Genomic DNA, 17,926 nt, shown 5'->3' on the forward strand with positions numbered 1-17,926 from the left:
AGTAAATCAACATGATCCAGTAGAAACTTATGAAGAAAATTCATACACTATTGTGCAGAACATACAACGCAGAAAAAATAGCTTAGAGACCAGTGTAGCATGGAGAGGCTGCTGGTTTCCTAGTTGGATGATAAGTTGTGAATCCCAGGAATATAACACTGCTACCAGTTTATATCTCTCCCCTTCCATTCCATTCCATTCTCTTCCCTCTCTGCCGCCTTGTGTGTGTACTGGTGATTGAACACAGGGGCACTTAACCACTGTGCCACATTCCCAGTTCTTTTTGTTTTGAGACAGGGTCTCAGTTGTTTAGGGCCTCTCTAAGTTGCTGAGTCTGGCCTCAAACTTGCCATCTTCCTGACTCAGCCTCCAGAGTCACTGGGATTAGAGGCATGGACCATTGCACTCAGCTTATCTCCTTAACTTTTGAGCCAGTCTTTCCTCATCTTGGAGACGGTGAAGAAGAATGTGTGAGGCTGGAGTTGAGACTGGAGAGATAGTCCTAGGAGTCTTCTTTTACCTCTCTGTCTAGGATGGCCCCCCTCAATTACTGACTTTCATAAAACCTGCCCTTTGTGTTATATAGCACCATTGCAATTTTTGGTTTACTTATATCATTACATGCTAAATGTTTGTATTCTCCACTAAAACTTCCATTAGAGTCAATTCCATGTCTGTTTTTGTCTACCATTGTCTCTCCAGCACTGGCACAGTACCAGCTACTTAGAGGTTACTTAACAAATGTCTGATGAATGAAAGAAAGTAGATATTTACCCTTGAGACTCTTTAAGCCTGAAGACAGAGTGAGAGACAGATGGGATGAAAGTGGTCCCCTGTGGTTGTGAGTGGGAGGTTGAGGCCTTGATGTGGAAAGATGGGCAGTGCAGTTACTCTCTGAGGAGTATCTGCTAATCCCAATGTGCTATGTGTGTCTCTCCTCCCCCTTTACTCTCTTGCACTAGGAGAGGCCTTTGTGACCCTGCTAATGGACTCAAAAAAGTGGTGTGGGGGTTAAGAATTTGGGACTCTGGAGTCAGAGTAACTGGGTTCAAATTTTAGTTCTGACACTATCATGTACCTTTGGGCAAATCACATAGCTTCTCTGCCTACACTTTGTTGTCTGTAGAATGGAGATTAAAATAGATCATACAATTGTGAAGATCAAATGAGTTATTGCATACATAAGTACTTAGAATACCCCCTGGCACATAGTACGTGTATATCATTTAGTATATATAGTGTACACACACACACACACACACACACACACACACACACACACACAGGACTTTCAATATAGTCAATGACCTACCCAAAATAATATTCCCTTGTCTATAATCAAGTATATAGTCTTCCTCTTTGCTTTGGCAAGATTAGACAGAAGACAGGCAAGCAGAAATGATAAATGGTAGAGAGAAGCTGGGTGTTGGTTTGGGTTTGAGGCCTGCCTGCCCAAAATGTGGCAGCAGTACAATCTTTGAAGAGATCTGGTCTTCTGATAAAGTTTCCCTTAAGGTTCTAGTGGCCGTTTATGCTCTGCTTCCAGTTCAGATGAGGTTTGCTGAAGTGCCAGCAATGACATGTACCCTGCCAACACTCTCTTGAGTGTCCTAGCCTCACAGACATGTCTAAACAACCGAGGCTGGGTCTGAGATTCAATCCACATCTAGGATTGCTGTCTGATCCAGGGAGAAAGGCACAAATTAGTGTTTGGTGACAGTGCAGAGAGGCTTTTTCAATGGGGTCCTTTATATGAAGGTTTGCAAGTTCAGCACTCAAAAGGTTATTTCTTCTTCAGTATTTGGCCTGCAGTTAGGGTGGCCAGCACAGGGGAGAAGTGTCTGGGTTCCCTGCTGTGTGAGTAATATGCTTATATAAGATACACCTTTGTAAAAACATCATTTCAACAGAAAAAAATAACTAGGTACTTCAAAAATGAGAACTTCAAAGGAGTTTCAACCACATTATATACAACTGAAAGATGTAAAGAAATGGGAGGCACAGAAAAAACAACAAATTTTATAAAAGTGTAGGATTTAGTCTTTATAAGGAAAGATGAAAGGAAACGGTGTATTTAGGCTGGAGAAGAGATGGCAAAGGAAGAATTTAATGAATTGTGAAGTATATGAAGGGACAATACATGGTCAGGAAGAACTAGCTTTCATGTTCTGCTTCTGAGAACAAAATAAAGGGAAAGAAATGTAAATTGTGATCAGAGAACTGAAGATACTTAGTCCCAGGATCTGTTACCACAATGAATAGTTCTATGAGGCTTAAATATACAAAAAGACAAAGCTACTGGAAATTGAAGAGAGGATTCAGTTCTATTAATTCCAGGTTAATAATTGCCACTTCTTAAGCATTTTTACAGTTGAGAAACGCAAGTTTCTAATTGGAGTAGCTTGTTTAATGTAACTGCACTGTCAAATCTATGTGTTTCTGACTTCAGAACCTATGTCCTCTGCAATTCATTGTCTCTTGAATACAATAACATGTGTTTTCATTGTTTCCTTTTCTTTCTATTATTAATTATTCTTCAGTTTATATTTCACATATCCTTTACTCAAAACAAAATAATCTTAGCCTAAGAACTGTATTATAGTGACTAGCTGGTAATATTAACAGCCAGATGTATGTTTCTGATCAGTATGGATTATTTTCCATTTGGGGAATACTCAAATTAAGTTGCAGAAAAAGATAAGAAGGCAGGTGAGGAATAAAACATCTATTTTTTCCTGAGTGAAATGTAATAACAACACTGTGGTACAGATATATATGAACACATTTTAAGAAATAGGTATGAAAAGACCTGGGGCCTTACCGAATGAAGCATAAATCAAATTAGGCTGTAACTGAGTCTATGTTAACTTTTAAGTGCTGGGACAAATCGCATATTAAGAGCTTTGTAATGTATTGAACAACCAATAAAAAAATTTTAAAAAATAAAAGGAATGAGCATACACTGATAGTCAAAACTGGGTGAGTTATTTCAGAAAGAAATATTAACTGTTGGGTCCTAAAGTGGGATGGAGGAGAAAAAAATCTAGGGAGCAAGACTAACAACAAATCATTTCCTATTGACTATGAATTGATACATAGTCAGTAACATCTTCCACTGGTGCTATATGGTGGTTTGTTCCTCAAAGTTTCCTGAACTCGGAGGGGAGTCCCCCATGTGGCAGCATTAAGAGGTGGTGTGGAACATGAAAAAGGTGGAATGACTTTTGGAGGTATTGCCTTTGGAAGGCATTAAAATAGTTTTCATGAGATCCTAGTAGCTCTCCAGAGATGGTTGCTACAGATAAGCAAGCCTGACCTCTTCCCTACTCTCTCGCCTCTTGTCTAGAGGAGATGTGATCTTTACCTCTTGTATGTGGTCCACTATCATACCATTTGCCATGAGGTAATGCTGTCAGAGGGGCCTTCACCAGAGCTGGTGCTTGGACTTGCAGTCTCCCAAATGGTGGGCTAAGTAAATCTCTTTTCTTTACAAACTTCCCAGCCTCAGGTATTTTGTTATAGCAATGACAGACTGATACAACAGTCAGTAAAAACAATAATTATATGCCATTTTAGTACTTTAGTATCTAATTCAAGTCCTGGGCAACCTTCTAGTAATCTTTCCAACCTAGTGTGCAGTCATTTAAATAGCACCTACTCCATGCCTAGTGCAATGGGGGAAATAAACATGAACCAGAAAGAATTGATGCCTTAAGAAATTTATACATTATTAGGGATGAGAGACACAGATATAGATAATAAACGACTAAGATGACAGGTGATAAATGCTACCGGAGAGACACAGGTTAAGTGCTAAGGGATTGTAAATGTAGAGGCAGATTTACTCTTAGCTTGCAGGATTAAAAATGCTTTTAAGTAGTACAAAAATTAGGGATAGAGGTGGGAAGGCAGAGAAGAGAGAAAGGCCTTCCATATAGTGTTTATCAAAATATGCCCTGATGATGATTAACTGCATTAGTACCTAATTAGTGCTTTGGAGATAGGTCTTGAAGGTCTGGCAGGATCTTCATAAGCAGGAATGAAGGGAAATAATTTCCCACTAAGAGGCACCATTCCCTGCTCCCACTCTTAACTTACTGTACATGTGCCGTTTTTACATAAGCGGTCATTCTATCTCCTTTTCCTCCCAGTTCCTTATCATAAAATGGCCACCACTCATTCACCCCAAACTTGGTTACTATATGATTGGAATTAGACTACCTGATCAATCAGAAATCAATATTAGTTACTTTTCTATAGTTTATTTGGGTCTCAGACTTTTAACAGGCTATTTCAGCACACTAAACTCAGATACATAACCATGGTTCCAGGCTATCTCCAGTTGGTTATGTGACTTTTGGAATGTTTTCTCAAACTGATAGTCCACACACTACCATTCTGCATCAGAATGATGATGCAATCTATCAGATTCCTGGGCCCCAGTCCAAGGCCACTAGATCAGAGTACCTGCAAGTATGTTCCAAAGATATGAATTTCAACACATTGTCTAGGAAATTTTGAAGCAAAATAAAATATGAGAAACATTAAAAGAGGGAAGAAAGAGCAAAAGTACAAAGGTAAGAAAGGAACAATATGAGTGAAACCTGAAGGGTATGAATGGAAGAATATTGGGCTGTAGAGGTAAATGGAAGCCAGACCAATGGGGGATTCCAGCATCAGAGTCAGGGGCTTGACATGTATTCTAGTGGCAATAGGCAGCATATCTTTCAATGGCAGAGTATCATGGTTAAGAGCTCAAATCTTAAGCCAGGCTTCCAGAAGTCAGCTCTTAGCTCCTAGACTCACCAGTTACTTGACTTTGTGTAAAGTTCTTAAGCTTTCTCTGCATTGGTTTCTTCATGTATAAAATGGTATAATAATAATAGGACTCACCTCATAGAATTGTCATGAGATTAAATGAGTTCATATATGTGAAATGCATAAAATTGGGAGTGGCACATAGTAAATATGATGTGTCAGCATAAAGACTTTCGAAAAGGCATGTAACAAGGTTAAGGCTATCTTTGTGGAAGGTTAAGATGGCAATAATGCATATAAGTCACCAGCCTGTCCTTGTTGAGCAAACTCTATATTTCCTCTAACTCATGTTTCTGAGCCTTGGCTGAACATTGGAATCACTTACTCCTCCTACTCCTGGTTGGGGCAGAAATCCACCAAGACAGTTCTGATTTGCACCCATAGTTGAGAATCAGTGTTCTAAGTATATTTCAAATCTGTCCCCTTTCCATTATTGACTCCTCACTATATGCAACACAATAACTTAGGTTCTTTTGTTGTGTTATATCACTTAAATTTCAGAACCATTTTTGAGATGGATGCTAATGTTATCCTCACTTTAAAAGATTGTTTGGAAGGTTGAACAAGGTCATCTAGCTAGAAAGGAATAGGCAGTGTGATTCCAGAGGCAGTTTGATTCCAGAGGCACCACCCAAAACCACCACTTGGTACTGTGTCCCCAGTCCAAATAGTCACCCTTTCACACTAGAGAGGTCACCTCCCTGGTCTCTCTACTTGCATTATTGCATCCCTCCATTTTAATATGGAAATTACAGCCAGTGAAATCTTTTGATACATCAACTGGATAATGTCACAATCTTGCTCAAAAATTTCCATTGATTTCCCATGTGCTTAAAAGCTGAAATTAAAACTTCTTCCATGGTCTTCCAAGTCATGTATGGTCTCACTCATCTGTCCACCTCTCCAGCCTCATCTCATTGTCCTGCCAGTTTCAACCACAATCACCATATTCCAGCCACAGTTGTCCTCAGGCTCATTGTATGCTCCAAGCTTCCCTACCTGGGGCCTTTGAACTTTTTTTCCCTCTGCCTGGAATACTCTTCCCCAGGCTCTTTACATGGATGGCTCCTTTCCATCTTTCAGATCTAAGCTTAAATGTCATCTAGTCAAAGGTCTTCCAGACCTGTTATTTCCTCAGTCCTTTATTTCTTTAATAGTACTTATGTTGTTTACATTTGGATATTTATTCATGTATTTGTTTATTACTTGCCTGAATGGTAGAATGAGAGTTCCAGAAGAGCAAAGAACATATTTGTGCTGCCATGTATGCTACATATAGTTGTGTAGGTTATATAATGCATGAGGGTGCCATAGCTAAAAAGATGCATTCCCAAAGACTTTCTGGCAAATGGCAATAACATATCTTAATAAGGGGCCACTTTTTGTGATACACATAATTCTTCCATGTAGTCTAGGAGTACCCTGTATGTCTACTCCATTTACTAATGTATACCTACTTTTAGCACCTTGTTTTGCATATAGTAAATACTCCAAAAACATGTTGACTGGATATAAGGAAAGAAGACAATATTAGGATATTGCCAGTGAGAAAACAGAGGAACACACAAGATGGCTGATAAATTTGGTTATTTATGAAGAGGGAACAAAGGCAAAATTAAAATGACAAGTTATGACCCTAGAAGCCTAGAGGGGAAAAGTGGTACCATTCTTAAAAAAAAAAAAAAAAAAAAAAAAAAAAAGAATGGTTTGAGAAGATGACGATGATTTAATTTTTTTTCATTTGAGAAGATGATGTCTCCCATTTTGTTGTTAGTGAGCTTGTCATTATTTTATTGCGAGGTTTTAAAAATAGAGCTAACTTTGGTCTGCACAGTCTTTGAAATGGTTACATTAATACTTTGCAAGGTCTGTTCTTCCTTTAAAGGATGTGCATGGAAATGGTTGTGTTTTACGATACAATAATTTAGGGACCAAGCTAGAAAGGATTAAGGAAGGAGAGATAAATATAATCACTTTCACATTAGATGACTCCCACCCAGTATTCCCTACTGAACTCCAACACAGTTTCTTTTAGGCTGTGGCCCTTAAAAATCAATGCTTTTATTCTTCTTTTGTAAAGCACTTCTGAAAACTATGATTACCTTAGCCAATCTCCTTTCCCTAAGAGAATAGACAAATATTTTCCTCTTTTCTAAGTTCTGCTACTCAGGATGGCAGCAGCCCAGGTCTTGGTATGTGAAACACCTACCTCTGCATACCCGGCAGCAGGAATCTGGAACCGAGACTGGGAATGCACAAGTTAATTTGGGACAAGTCTTGAGACCACAATACACATTCCCCTCCTGCCAAGGAGAAATAGAATTAAAATCAGAATGATCTGGGATAATATTTGTAAAGGCTTATCTCAGTACCAAGGATATAGTAAGGACTCAAAACATGGTGCTGCTCTCCCATAGTCAGTTCTAGGTACTTCCTTCATTGCACTATGCATTTTTTTTCTTGCTTACTATTTCTCCATGCCAGAGATTAAGCCTGAGAAGAGTTAGCAAGCCAATCCAAGCATCCTGGTTGGTCCCAAGTGGTAGAAAGTATTCTGTGAGGGCTGATATGAGCCTTTAAACCATCAAATATATTCTTGCTTCTTCCTTCTTTGTAAACTACATACCTTGGTTCCCATTACACCTGAGATGGATGTTGGGGACATAAGGGCATGAAGATTTAGGTCAAAACTACTGTTTGTGACATTCATTAGAGTACCTTTTTCAAACCAGAAAAACAGGCTCTCTTTGAGGTAATACAAAATTATACAAAATGGTCTGAATTATGCAGCTCAATCCAGTGCAAGACAAGAGAGAGGATTCAATTTGCTTGCTGGTTACATCTGTCCTTGCAATAATTTCCATTTCCTAAAATTCTATATTTTGAATGGTGTTCCTTAAACCTTTCTCTTAGTTCTTAGAAGCATATCCTTCTGGGACTAGAAGGTTTGCTGAAAGCTCATTAAAAAATCAAGGTCACAACAAAATTCTTCCATATTACTGAGATACTACATGTTTACCATAAATCCCAAAGGGAAGATTCTAGAAATTTCCTTAGTGATCCAGTGTTTAATGCCCCTTACAAGTAATGAAGTTGTTTCTATACCTAACTTTATTCCTTAATGCTTCATTTTAAATATCCATTTTGTACTCCATTTCCTAGTTTTATCTATGCTATTCTCTGGAGTGCACAATTAGGTAAAGACAGAATGAGTGTATTTTATTTGTGAACTATATGCAGTTCTTTCAATAAGTGATGTCAAAAGAATTATTGTAATTAAGCATATATAGAATTTTCTCATTGTAGCACACCAGGAATTATCTGATTAGTAAAATACTTCAGAGATGGTAACCAATAGATACCACATTTTTCTGTGTGAATTGGATAGAGTGGCCCTATCCAACGACAATGGCCCTAGAATGCCAGGGAATTTTCTACCAATAATATTTTCAGTGCTTCAAATAATTATGACTCCCTTAGATAAAGGCTTAGGTGATATAAAAATTATCAAAAGGAGTGAAGATCAAGTCAAACAGATCATCATCACCCATTTAAGCAGTCTTACAGCTTTAAGCCTGGTACAGAACTGGCCCTGAACTCTTCAAAGGAGTTAGTAAAAATTGGGGAGTTTGGATTGGCAGGGAGGTTTATGATTTGAATATAATTTATCTTTCATTCAAACATCTTACAGTGTAAGCTCAGAGGAAAAAACACAAATAAAGAGGAAGCTTTCTTATTTGGGTAGGAGTTGGCAGGGACACTGAGAGGCAAGGTCTTACCGAACAGCTGCACTGGGTGCACTGATTGGGTTGCCGGTTCTGAAAGAGCCCTTCAGCCACGAATAGTTCCCCATGTTGATAAGTAGTCCCATTGTACTCACACGACTTGCTGGTCACCTTACTGTTCACTGAGGGTAAGGAGTCTTCTGAAACAGGGTAGAGAAAAAAAAAAAAACACATAAAGTATTGAAAACATTGCAAAGAATTTCATAAATCCCAACAGCAGATGGGGCTGTACTACATAGAGGGAGTTAAAGGACAATCCTTGCTTCAGTAGCTAATGATTTCACATAGCACTAAAACAACCGACAAAAATAGAAGTTGACATCATCATCCATTCATTCTTTTGTTGGGCATTTATTGAGCACCTACTGTGTGTCAGGCATTGTAATAAGCATTAGAGAGAGAACAGAGAACAAAGACAAGGTCCCTGCATTGATGGAGCTAATAATCCTAGATAAATAAGATATTAACTTGCCTGAAAGGAAACAGTACATGTTATCTCTTTTAAATCTTTTCCACCTATTCATTCAGAAGAGGAACAGTCTATTATAGCTACCATAGAAACTTTACCTTCTATTGTGTTGTTTTTTTGAGACGGGTAACCAGGGATTGAACTCAGGGGCACTGGACCACTGAGCCACATCCCCAGCCCTAATTTGTATTTTATTTAGAGACAGGGTCTCACTGAGTTGCTAGTGCCTCACTGTTGCTGAGGTTGGCTTTGAACTCGTGAATCACCTGTCTCAGCCCCACCAGCCGCTGGGATTACAGGCATGCACTGCCTCATCTGGCTTCTATTGTGTTTTATATCAGTTCTTGGATGCTTGTTCCGGCCTCTGCAGGTTTTGCTTATTGTTAATCCCTCTACCAAGATTGCTCCTTCTCTCCACTCTCTTCCAGTTACTGAAATCCTAACTGATACAGGCTCTGCTCATGTTTCCTTATCTCCACAAAGTATTCCCTAATAATCCCAGTCCACCGTCTGGAACTCTCAGGGAATAAGATGTCTAAATCACATAATTCAATATTTGAATATTATTAGAACTCATTTGATATCTGAATATTATTAGAACTCATATTTGTGAATCATGGTAACCTAGAAAACCATTTACAAAGAAGCTTCACATATATTATTATAATGGAGCCTCAACAATGCTGTGGATCAAGTAGGGTAGAGTTTTCTCTTGTTTTTCATTTCAGGGAAACAAGTAACTGAGATTGAGTGACTTATCTGAAGTCACAAAGCTAGTGAATGGTGAAAAGAGGAATCAAGATCTGGTCTCCTGAATCTAAAGTTCACCTTCTATCAACCAATATATGCTTGTGTGTGTGTGTTACTTTTTAAGAACCAGGATTCTCAAATGTCTCTTTCCTCCATGGAGTCTACTGTAGGGTTACCATGTAACAAAGGGTCAATATACTCGGTGAGTTTAATTCTAAGTGAATGATCTCTAGAAATCTTTTCACTGTGTTTCCTTCAGTACATGATACATATATATGCACACACATCCACACACAAACATACACACACCAAATAATAATGAACATGTTCTAATATTAAACTGATCATTGATTTATGAATAATCAAAAGGCACAAGCAGAACTTAGAAAATGCCTGCCACAGGACAGTGAGAGAAGAGAACAAGTTGGGTGTTTCATTAGAAGCTTAGAGAGTTGGACCATCTTTGCTATCAATCAAAACTATGATGAATATCAGTTTAATTTATGTGGACAAATTATACCTCCATATAACTTCTTTTAAAAAACAAAATGAAGCCCGATGTGGTGACACATGCCTGTAATCCCAGTGACTTGGGATTCTGAAGCAGGAGGATTATGAGTTCAAAGCCAGCCTTAGCAATTTATCCAGGCCCTAAGCAACTTTACAAGATGCTGTCTCAAAATAAAATATAAAAAGTACTGGAGAAATGGCTCAGGGGTTAGGCGCCTCTGGGTTCAATCCCTGGTAGCAAAAATTTAAACAAAAAAAAAATGAAAATAATTCCCAGAATGTAATGGAAATGATTGATAAAGAGCAATAATTTCTATTTTATTGTGTGATAAATGCTAATAATACCTACAATACCCATAATAATAATATAACAATACATGAGCCCTAACTCAATTCCATGCACAATGGAGAGTTCTTATGCACACATTATTTCATTGTACTTACTAATCATGTTCTAATATAGACATAATTGTGCCCTTTTTGCAGATGAGAAAAATTAAGGCTTAGAAATTGATTTGTCCAAATTGATTTGTCAAATAACTTGTAAATTGGCAATACCTAGATATGAATTAATATCTGACTGATTCTAGAATCTTCCATCCTAGCCACTATCAAGAAGGGTACTGAACACTTCAAGTCTATAACAAGGAAGAGATCATTTAATTTGAAACCCAAACCAACAAAATGTGAAGACTGTGTTGTCTCTCCACCACCATGCGGCCCCAAATACCCAGAAAACATAGGCATTTTCCTTCAGTTTCAACAATTAGAGTAATAATTAAATTTCTATACTTTGCAGCATTTAAAAATTTTTCCTTAATTTTGCTTTAAAAAGAAGAAGTCTCCACTCCAAGAAAAAGTTTAACTTATACTGTTCCTTTCACTGGGCTAAGAATTCTAGCTTCTGCCTATATGTGCATATATCCAGACAGCAGGAATGAGTAAAACTCATCAGAGAAAAGACAGGAGCAGGACCATTTGCTCACGGGATCTAGTTATTCCAAATCTCAGACTTTTGTGATAAAGGAAAAATATGATGATCTACAAAATAGTATTTGCCATGGCTTTGACAGGAGCCAGTAGATCTTTGGAATGCCCTTCTCCAGGAAAAGTTTGGAATTATTTAGCCTTAAAAAAAATGGTGTTGGAGAAGATAATGCTAAGTGAAGTTAGCCACCCCGCCAAAAAAAATGCTGAATGTTTTTTCTGATATATGGAGGCTGACTCATAGTGGGGTAGGGAGGGGGAGCATGGGAGAAATAGACGAACTCTAGATAGGGAAGCGGAATGGGAGGGGAAGGGAAGGAGCAGGGGGTTAGCAAGGATGGTGGAATGTGATGGACATCATTATCCAAAGTACATGTATGAAGAGATGAATTGGAGTAAACATACTTTATATACAACCAGAGACATGAAAAATTATGCTGTATATGTGTAATAAGAATTGTAATGCATTCCATTGTCACTTATTTTTTTAAAAAGATCAATAATTTTTTTTTAAATGTGGAGCTGGTGTTGTGGCTCAGTAGTACAGCCTAGCACATGTGAGGCACTGGGTTTGATCCTCAGCAACACATGAAAATTAATAAATAAAATAAAGATATTATGTCCATCTACAACTAAAAATATATTTTTTAGAAATGTGCATCGATTTTTATAATTGGTTTTCCACTAAGGTATAAATGGCAGGGCAACTGTGGAGTGAGTTTTTCTATTGGAAGCAGAAAGTCTTCCTTAGAATAGTCTTGGGAGTAACCTGGCATTGGAATCTATTAATCTACTCAACAGGAGACAGGGAGAAAGCAAGGCAGGAAGACAAATGAGAATCAAAGAAAAATAAAGCAATTATGGTCAAGCTTACAAATAGTGTGTGCAATAAAATTATCTTAACATCTTCTCACTTATCATTTTACTCTTCGAACATCCTTAACAGTGTAGGCAGGAAATTATGAAAGTGAGGCCCAAAAGATTTAACCTACATAATACAACTGCTTTCTAGGCATTCCTCTGCCTTCAAGCTTGTGTTCTGTTTGCAGAATGGATGTGAAAACTTTGGGATAGGATCACTAGGTCATAACACTAGCTTGGGCACCAATTTCCATAACCTTGTACTTTACCTCTTTGGGGCTCAATTTTTCTAAGAATGGGGTAGGAGACTCAATCTCCCCTTGCCTCTTTAGAGGGCCAACACAGTATGCTTCCCAACCACAGAAGCAAGAAAAGCCACCTCAGTCTCTACCCTCTCCTTTCCCAGATTTTCCAAGGTGGCTGGGCTTCTAACCAACTATCCTTGGAACACATTCAGTGTTTCTGGTCAAAAACTGGCAGAAAGTCAGTCTAAAGCCATTCTGGCTCCAAGACCCCTCAGAAGAATGCTACAACAAAAATGACCAGGCTACATGATGTCTAGCCTTCCCATCTCCCCTGTTTCCAGTCAAATTCCCACAATGCACTATAAAAAGGAGAGGAGGAAGAACATCACACAGTAAGCAGAGCAGCAATAAGGCATATTAGTACAAATGTGATGAGAAAAAAGCACTTCCCCCAGGGGAGGAAATCTTATATGTAAGCAGAATGACTTCTGAGGTGCTCAAAAAGCACCATTTATTCTAATTATCTCATAACACCTTTTCTCTCACTGATGCCTAAAATGGCTGCTTTTTTACCATCAATTTTTGCAATCCCAAGACTTTCCATGAGAGGCTATGCATTGTCAGTAACATCTTAGTGGGAATGACCATGTTCTAGGTTTTTTCTGCTCTTCAAAGTGCCTGGAAATTTTTACCTAAAAGTCTGTGGTCGTACCCCACTTCCTTTGGTACATTATTCTTCCCTTTCCTGGTACTACCCTTATCCCCACTCACTGGAACCCCAAGTCTTCAATCTGTTTGCTCCTTTCCCCTTTCTCCCTCCACCCTCAGATTTCCATTTTCTCAATGGGATGGTTCTCAGCTAGTATATATCCAGTTCCAGATCAAGCTCCCTTTATGACAACCTAAATGCAAACCTCCCCAGAGCTTCGGGGGATCAGTTGCTAATTTCCTCAGTGACAAGCTGTCCCTTCTTTAGACACTGCAATCATTGCTCTGGCTTCTACTTCACTTTTGATAGCTGAGCCTCATTCTAATGTTTATCTGGTACTCTGACATTTTTACTAGTACATCTGCAATCAACTGGTGGGTGCAGTGATGGAGGAAGGGAATGGAGATAAAGGCTTGAAAGAAGAGGTTTATACTCCCTTTAGTTTCCTGTGAGGTACAGAGAGAGATGCACACATAGATCCATCAAAATAGAATTGTATAATCCAATTGAGGAGAAAATTGTAGAAAGGCTGGGAAATGACCTCGTGGAGTAGGTCACTGTTTGCAAATAGTGTTTTTCAGCTCTGTATCTCATCATGATGCAAGAGAAAACAACTGAGCCTGGTCTCTGGGGTCTGCAAACATTGGATCTCTAGGATCACAGATACTATGATCTGAATGTTTTTGTTCCCTCAAATTCATACGTTGAAATTCTGACCCTCAAGGTGATGGTATTAGGAGTTGGGGCTTTAGGATATAAATGCTCTACCTTCATGAAATCAATGTCCTTATAAAAGGCCTAAAGTGGCTTGTTTACCCCTTCTATCATGTGAGGTTTCAGAGAGAAAGTGTCCTCTAAGAACTACAAAGTGGACCTTCAGCAGACACTAAATCTGCTGGCAACTTGATCTTGGATTTCCAAGCTTCTATAAATGTGAGAAATTAATTTCTCTTGTTTATATTCTACTCAGTTTATAGTATTTTGTTATAACAGCTCAAAGGGACTAAAACATACACTTTGGTATGTTTCTGATTTGTGATCCTGGGAAGACTACTTAATCTCTTTGCACCCAGGTTTCCTCACCTTAAATATACTTTGATAATACCTTTGATAAGTCTGCCACAATGCTAGGTTAAAGCTACAAAGATAAAGAAGATTCTTCTCTAATTTCAATAGGATAATGTTCTCATTAGAGGAGCAGGTTTTAAAAGGTGATAAATAATAATGTATTTAAATAACATGTAAAGGTTCATAATAGAAGAAGTCAAATATTACAAACTGCCAAATAATATCAAGTGGGAAAGAGTATCTTGGGATTAAAAATTCTATTTATTCCTAATATATAAAGAGTTCCTAGAAATCAATTAGAAAAAGGCAAATGATCCAATAGTAACAATGTGCAAAGAATATAGACAAATGACAGAAATGGCTTTTGAAATAAGGAAATATGTTTAATTTCTTTGTAATTCCTTCCTCCCTCCCTCTCTCCCTCCCTCCCTCCCTCCTTTCCTTCCTTCCATGCTGAGGATTGAACCCAGTGCCTCACATGTGCTAGGCAATCTCTCTACCACCCAGCCCCCAATTTCTTCTTTTGTGTTTTTTAGATATACATGACACTAGAGTATATTTTGTCATATTTACATAAACATTGAGTATATCTTAATTATAACTGGGATCCCAGTCTTGTGGTTGCCCCTAATGTAGATGTTCATTGTGGTGTATTCATATATGTACATAGGAAAGTTGTATCAGATCAATTCCAATGTCTCTCCTATTCCTGTCCTTCTCCCTTCCCTTCATTCCCCTTTGTTTAATCCACTGAATGGAAAATATGTTCAATTTCATTTGTAAGATAAATATAAATACAAATTAAATCTGCATCAAGATACCATGTTTTTCTTTATAAGATATCAAAAATATATCCAAAAGTTTGAGTAATATACTCCCTTGGAAAGGCTGTGAAGAACCGATAAAAACAATATGGATGGCAATTTAGCAAAATCTACCAATTTGAAATACACATACACTTGATTCAGCAATTTTTCTTTTAAGAATTCATTCTGCAGATATATTTACTCACATGTGAAATATATAGCAATTATTCATTACAGCATTGTTTTTACTGGCAATACATGGAAACAACTTCTATATCCATCACTAGACACCTGGTTAAATTTGTGGTGACTCATTAATATAATGATATATTATGTAGTTATATAAAAGAATGAATATGCTCTCTATGCAGTATGATAGAAAAATATATTATTAAATGAATAAGATGTAAACGATGTGCACAGTGTACTAAATTTTATATAAAAATAATATAATTTAAAAAGACCATGTATTCATTTTACTTGTATTCTCAAAAGAAGACCTGAAAGATAAATTAAAATGTACTATAAGTTACAGGGGAGTTATTCTTGTGGAAGTAAGATAAGAATAGGTAGGATGTGAGGCAGTGGTGAATCAGACATCTGAAAAAATATATATATATATATATATATATATATATATATATATATATATATATATATATATATATATATATATATATATATATATATATATAAACTCCTACATATGCATTCACATTCTTGAATTATAGAAATGTATTTCTCACTCAAAAATTAAATTTAAAAACTGTTTGAAATAATTTTACTTGGAAGGTCATGGGCTAGACTACATGACCATTTTAGATCTCTTCTAACCATAAAAAAAATCAGTCTTCCAAATCTGGTCATCAGAAGCCCAGTTCTGTTCCTACTAGTCAGATAGACCATAGTTAAGATTCTGTGTTCTCAGACTTATTTTGATGAAGGGGTTTTCTCCTAGCAAAACTATTCAGCACCTCTGGGAGAAGATGGGGCTATTGCATTGCTTTATTAAATAGTTTAAAGTCATTATACAAATTTGGGCTGGCTTTTAGGCCTTTAAATGGAAGGAAAGTAGAAGTAGAGGTACTGCTTCAAATTGGTCCATCAGCTGAACTGGTGATGCCTACAATCTAAGTCCTTCTTTTCAGAGCTCCAACCAGCATCACTTCTTTTTGCACCTTGATGTGATGACATAACTGGATCTACTTTTCTTGGGCAGAGTATTATGATTTCCAGATCTTTCTCAAACTTTCTTTGGCCCACCACATTGAAGTCCTGCTAGTGGGCCTCAGCATTAGTCCCATTAACTAATTCATACTAGGGGTTAATGGAAGACAGAGTCATATTCTAGATAATTATATTGTGATATGGGCCTTTGAAAGTGGTTTATCCATATTAAGGTTGTAGAACACAGAGCAAAGGGTGTGAAACTCCAGAACTTAGGATTCATGTGAGAGAGCTTGCTGAAATTGTAGCTACCAAGATCTGTGCTAGTGAGCCGAAAGGCCTTACTTTATAATGTTACATTTGTATTCAACTAACCTACTTAGTTATTGTTTATTATCTGAATTTCGTATTCAACTAACCTATTTAGTTATTGCTTCCCATCTTTGAGCCTCAGTTCCCCTGTCTGTAAAATTGGGATAATAGTATCTGCCTCATAGGTGAAAGAAGCAAACAAGATAAGATATAGAATGGGCTCAGCATGATACCAGATACATATTAGTGTTATAGTCTATCATTTGTATCTTATAGCTAGTTATAAATATGGGATTTCTGGATGGAAGAAAGCAGACTGGTAAGGGAAGAGCTAAAGGGTGACCTAGTCCTGTCAGTGACCATCCTCTTCCCACACTGGAGACCATGCTCCTGCATAAGGCTGATGCTGAACTCCAAACGAACAGTAACACATTTTAGTGAATATTCTGTATTGTAACTTAGAAATTCTCAACCCCTGCACCATAGTGACAGGACTGTTTTCACCCTCATGCAGTCAATTATTGTTTCTCTGCCACACAAAAATTCTCAGAAATTGCCAGACCTTGAGTGGTAACTAAAGAGTAACTTTTGAGCCATCAGATTCATAATATGTGCTTTGGTATCACATTATGCTCCAATTCTAAGTTGACACCGTCTGTCCCATCCCCTCAGGTCAGCAGGAGGCCAATCAGGTGTGATTTTTTTTGGCCCAGCATTTTCATGATGGCCAGAGGCATTTACCAAACTCATACACTAGATTCTGCTTTGGATTTCCTGAGGGCTCAGACAGGTGGACTTAAGGGTAAAAAAGGCCACAAACATATTTGTGATTATGAGTGGTCCTAAAGCCAAGGAAAAGAAAGAAAAATTGAGCTCCTCAGACAACTGTCCCATGTAAGTTAGCCATCATTTCCAATCTCCCCTACTGTTGCATGTTCTCCAAAATTGTTAAACAAAAGTGATTCTTGATTGGTTTAAGTTTCATCCGTTTTGATCAGTATCTAAGCTGCTTTTCAAAGAGGATTTTACTTTTTCCCATTTAGGATGACTCTCCACTTTCCCATTTATCCATCTTGCTACTTCCCACTCTTCATGGTCCATTTCTAGTTTCACCTCTGCAAGGAAGCCTCACCTATTTCTGCACATGATGGTTTCAGTGAAAGAAAGAAAAATGAGCAGTCAGTAGATTACTGCCAATATGGTAGAGCTTCCAAAGGCGGCAAGTTCACCATGACCTACACTCTCTTCCTTTTGGTTCTACCAGAATGCCTGATACACTCCCAGGTTCAAGCATTAGTTAGAGCAGAGTTTTAATAAATTTGTAGTAATGGGTACAGAAGATTGGAACAATTCCCTAATATAGAGCAATACCAGGTCAGGGGACCAAAATAACAAAACAAGATCCCAGTTTGTACCCACTAGGTTGGCTATAATGAAAA

The 17,926-nt window shown here is 37.7% G+C and overlaps 1 protein-coding gene across 4 annotated transcripts in view; it reads right to left on the reverse strand.

Moving 5' to 3' along the window:
• Chrdl1 (chordin like 1) overlaps positions 1-17,926 on the reverse strand; it is a 108,815-nt gene that overhangs the window by 37,168 nt on the left and 53,721 nt on the right. For 2 of the 4 annotated variants that reach the window (XM_077106577.1, XM_077106579.1), the window contains exons 5-6: positions 8,598-8,740; positions 7,028-7,121 (exon numbers count right to left, since the gene is read on the reverse strand). In XM_077106577.1, the coding sequence (XP_076962692.1) occupies positions 7,028-7,121; positions 8,598-8,740 (237 nt within the window). Of the gene's footprint in view, positions 1-7,027; positions 7,122-8,597; positions 8,744-17,926 lie in introns of all 4 variants that reach the window. The other 2 variants (XM_077106580.1, XM_077106578.1) reach the window with 1 other exon arrangement.

The sequence above is a fragment of the Callospermophilus lateralis genome, chromosome X (genome assembly GCF_048772815.1).
Source record: "Callospermophilus lateralis isolate mCalLat2 chromosome X, mCalLat2.hap1, whole genome shotgun sequence".
NCBI classification, from domain to species: Eukaryota; Metazoa; Chordata; class Mammalia; order Rodentia; family Sciuridae; genus Callospermophilus; species Callospermophilus lateralis.